We start from the raw sequence: 3,701 nt of genomic DNA, 5'->3' as shown, positions 1-3,701 counted from the left end.
CTTCTGTGGGTCAGTGAACCCTCTGACCTCTGTCACCATGTCAACACACTCAGGAGGGATCTGATTGGCTGCTGCAGGTCGTGTGGTTATCCAGAGGCGAGCAGAGGGAAGCAGGTTCCCCCTGATGAGGTTTGTCAGCAGCACATCCACTGAGGTGGACTCTGTAACATCAGTCAGGACCTCATTGTTGTGGAAGTCCAGAGGAAGTCGACACTCATCCAGACCGTCAAAGATGAACACAACCTGGAACTCTTCAAAGCTGCACATTCCTGCTTCTTTGGTTTCAGTAAAGAAGTGATGAACAAGTTCCACCAAGCTGTACTTTTTCTCTTTCAGCACATTCAGCTCTCTGAAAGTGAATGGAAATGTGAACTGTATGCCCTGGTTGGCTTTGTCTTCAGCCCAGTCCAGAGTGAACTTCTGTGTTAAGACTGTTTTCCCAATGCCAGCCACTCCCTTTGTCATCACTGTTCTGATTGGTTCATCTCTTCCAGGTGAGGCTTTAAAGATGTCTTCTTGTCTGATGGTTGTTTCTGGTCTGTCTGGTTTCCTGGATGCTGTTTCAATCTGTCTGACCTCATGTTCATCATTGACCTCTGCAGTCCCTCCCTCTGTGATGTAGAGCTCTGTGTAGATCTGGTTCAGAAGGGTTGGGTTTCCTGCTTTAGCAATCCCCTCAAACACACACTGGAACTTCTTCTTCAGGTTAGACTTGAGTTTACGTCGGCACACTGCAGCAACAGTTCCTGAATGAAGAAAGAAGAAATGTGATAAATAAGTGGATGCTACAGTAAATCTGATAAATGTAAACTTTAAGACATCAAGATGGTATTTATTTTCCTCCTCCATGAAATCTCTTCAGCTCATCAGCTGTGAACAGTTTCTGAGTTTCAGCCCAGAAGAATTCATAGATCTGATCCAAATGAGTTTGAAATGGAAACTTCTCCCATGTTGCCTCCATTTCCTCTTTCCATCATGTTAAATCTGTTCAAATCCTCTTACTGCTCTGCAGACGCTCAGCCAGCTCCTCCTGCTTCATTCTCCTCAGGAAGTGCAGTGTGATGTTCAGAAATGCCTCTCTGCTGCTCCTCCTCTGCTCCTCCTCCTCACCGTCCAACTTCTCCTCATCCTCCCTCTGACTTACTAAGCATTCTGGGTAATCTGGACTTAGAACCCTCTGAAATCTCTTCAGTTCATTTTTCACAAAACTGACAATATTGTCCTCAAGCAGCTGAAACAGAATACATAGGTCAGACAACAAAACATAAGCTCATCTGTCACAGACTGAAGGCCTGCTGATCTGAAGAGTGCAGCATATACACTGTTGGGACCAGTTTGTGGCTGTTTTAATTAGCAGTAGTAGCTGAGCTTGTACATTTACACACCATAAATATGGAGTCCTGGTCTGTTTGATGCTGCTGGGCAGACTGAACACTGGGAACACATATAACAAAAATATATAAGATCAAACACACGTATATCTTGTTAAAGATTTTATCTCCCATCAAGATAACTTATGGTTAAAAATGAAAGTAAATCAGCAGACTGAGATGAACTAAATGATATCTCAAGAAAGGTAAACATATATGTGTGTGTGTGTGTGTGTGTGTGTGTGTGTGTGTGTGTGTGTGTGTGTGTGTGTGTGTATTTATATATATATAAACACGGATTTAGTTTCTTACATTTGCTTGGAAAAGTAAAGAGGTTGATCCATAGAGCTGTCACTCTTTATGGACATACATGTGGGCACAGGACAGGCTTGTCTTTGCTGCTGGATCCTATGAGAAACAATACATTAACAATGAAGTGCAGCCATTAAGTGTTCATTCTGAACCCTATTAGATTTGGTGTGTTTGTTTCTATCTCCTCCAATGTCCTTAACAAAATCTGTAGTTTGAAAACAAACTCATCCATACAATTAACCGAACAAAGGTGCATCCTTAGCTTGGCAAAAAAACTTGTGTATGTCAACTCTTTTACTTTTTGTAAGTGGTTAGTTGTAAGTCTACGTTCTTTGAAAACTCCTACCCCTTTATACGCTTACTACCATATTTAAGGAAATAACTCAAAATAATAAGTCTAAATAGATAATAATCTATAATCAATGAAAATATATATTCAAAAGTTCTATTCACATATATTACCCATACACGACAATATTTATACATACTACAAATTCTTCAATATAAGCCCAGGTTATTATCAGCACTGTGTTTCTGTTGCGGTGGCAGCCCGGCTGACGGTGAGTGCCCTGTGCTCTTTTTCCTTCATCTCGCATTTCTGTTTTCTCCCCCGTGTCTGCTCCCCTCTCCCTCTGTGTGTGCTCTCTCCCTCTCCGCCCCAGTGCTCGACCAGTACGCGGCCCGTCTCCAGGCGGTGTCGGACGCGCTCTGCTCCCTGAGCGAGGTGTTGCGGCGCCTCGGGCGTGCCTCCCCGACCCCTGTTCCGCACAGCCAGTGTCCCCCTCTCAGTCCCCGCCTCGCTCCCTCTCCGCGGACTTTGCCCCGTGCCATACCGCAGGCGCTCCCTTTTCCCGTGAATACCCGGTCTCTCACCCAGACAAATTATCCGGCATTTTGGGCACATGTGACTGTTTCCTGGTATAGTGCGCCCTTGTGTTTAAGAGGCAACCAGTAACATTCCAGTCAGCGAGGGTCAGCCCCACGTCCTCTCCTCGTACTCCTTTGTGGAGGAGATGCGGAGAGTCTTCGATCGCCCAGTGCAGGGAAGAGAGGCACCGGGTCGCCACCTCTCCCTCCGCCAGGGCGATCGGAGCGTGGCAGAGTATTTGGTTGACTTCCGTATTCTGGCAGCCAATTCGGGCTGGAACAATGAGGCCCTTCGGTGCGTATTCCTCGACAGCCTCAACAATCGCATTAAAGACCTACTGGCCACTAGGGACGCGCCGGGGCACCTAGACGCTTTGGTCGAGGCCGCCACCAACCTGTACAATCGTTTGCGAGAGAGGGAGAGGGATCGTGCCGCTTGCGGCTCCTCCACCTCAGCTCGCCAGTAGGGTTGGTAGCTCGCCCAACCCTACTGCATCGAGCAGAGTTCCCTCGCCCCATCTTCGAACTCTCCTCGATGCCTCCCTTTCCTGGGGGAGCACGACCCTCTGTCTCGGGGCCCTCATCGACTCATGCGCTGACGAAAATTTTTTAGACCTGGAAATTGCTCGTTAGCTCAAGGTGCCCCAGGTTTCTCTTGATGCCCCCTTTCATGCCACGGGCCTTAATGGCCAAACCCTCACCACCGTCACCCATCGCACCCCGCCATTAGCCCTTGTCACGTCCGGGAACCACCACCATCAGGCTCTGTCTTTACCCCCCACCGCTCCTACGACTGCTACATAGAACTCCTCCCAGAGTCCTCAGTTCTAATGGAAACACAGTCATCCTCACAGTGGTTGACCGCTTCTCCAAGTCCGCCCACTTTGTCCCCTTACCCAAACTCCCCACCTCTCTGGAAATTGCCCGCCTCCTCATAGAACATGTTTTCCGCCTCCACGGCATGCCCCTGGACATAGTTTCTGACGGGGTCCCCAATTCACCTCGCAAGTCTGGAAGGCCTTCTGCCGTGCATTCGGAGCCACCGCTAGTCTCACCTCCGGTTATCATCCCCAGACCAACGGGCAGACCGAGCGGGCCAACCAGGACCTGGGGGCAGCACTCAGGTGTGTAGCATACCGTAGCCCCACCTCC

The 3,701-nt window shown here is 48.6% G+C and overlaps 1 protein-coding gene across 1 annotated transcript in view; it reads right to left on the bottom strand.

The window, feature by feature from the left end:
• LOC123977321 (protein NLRC3-like) overlaps positions 1-3,701 on the bottom strand; it is a 25,732-nt gene that overhangs the window by 5,331 nt on the left and 16,700 nt on the right. The window contains exons 3-6 of the mRNA XM_046059909.1: positions 1,683-1,778; positions 1,386-1,434; positions 1,003-1,231; positions 28-746 (exon numbers count right to left, since the gene is read on the bottom strand). Of these exons, the coding sequence (XP_045915865.1) occupies positions 28-746; positions 1,003-1,231; positions 1,386-1,434; positions 1,683-1,778 (1,093 nt within the window). The remainder of the gene's footprint in view (positions 1-27; positions 747-1,002; positions 1,232-1,385; positions 1,435-1,682; positions 1,779-3,701) is intronic.

The sequence above is a fragment of the Micropterus dolomieu genome, linkage group LG10 (assembly GCF_021292245.1).
Source record: "Micropterus dolomieu isolate WLL.071019.BEF.003 ecotype Adirondacks linkage group LG10, ASM2129224v1, whole genome shotgun sequence".
NCBI lineage: Eukaryota > Metazoa > Chordata > Actinopteri > Centrarchiformes > Centrarchidae > Micropterus > Micropterus dolomieu.
The sequence above is the reverse complement of the archived record's forward strand: the minus strand, read 5'-3'. Positions and strand labels throughout refer to the sequence as shown.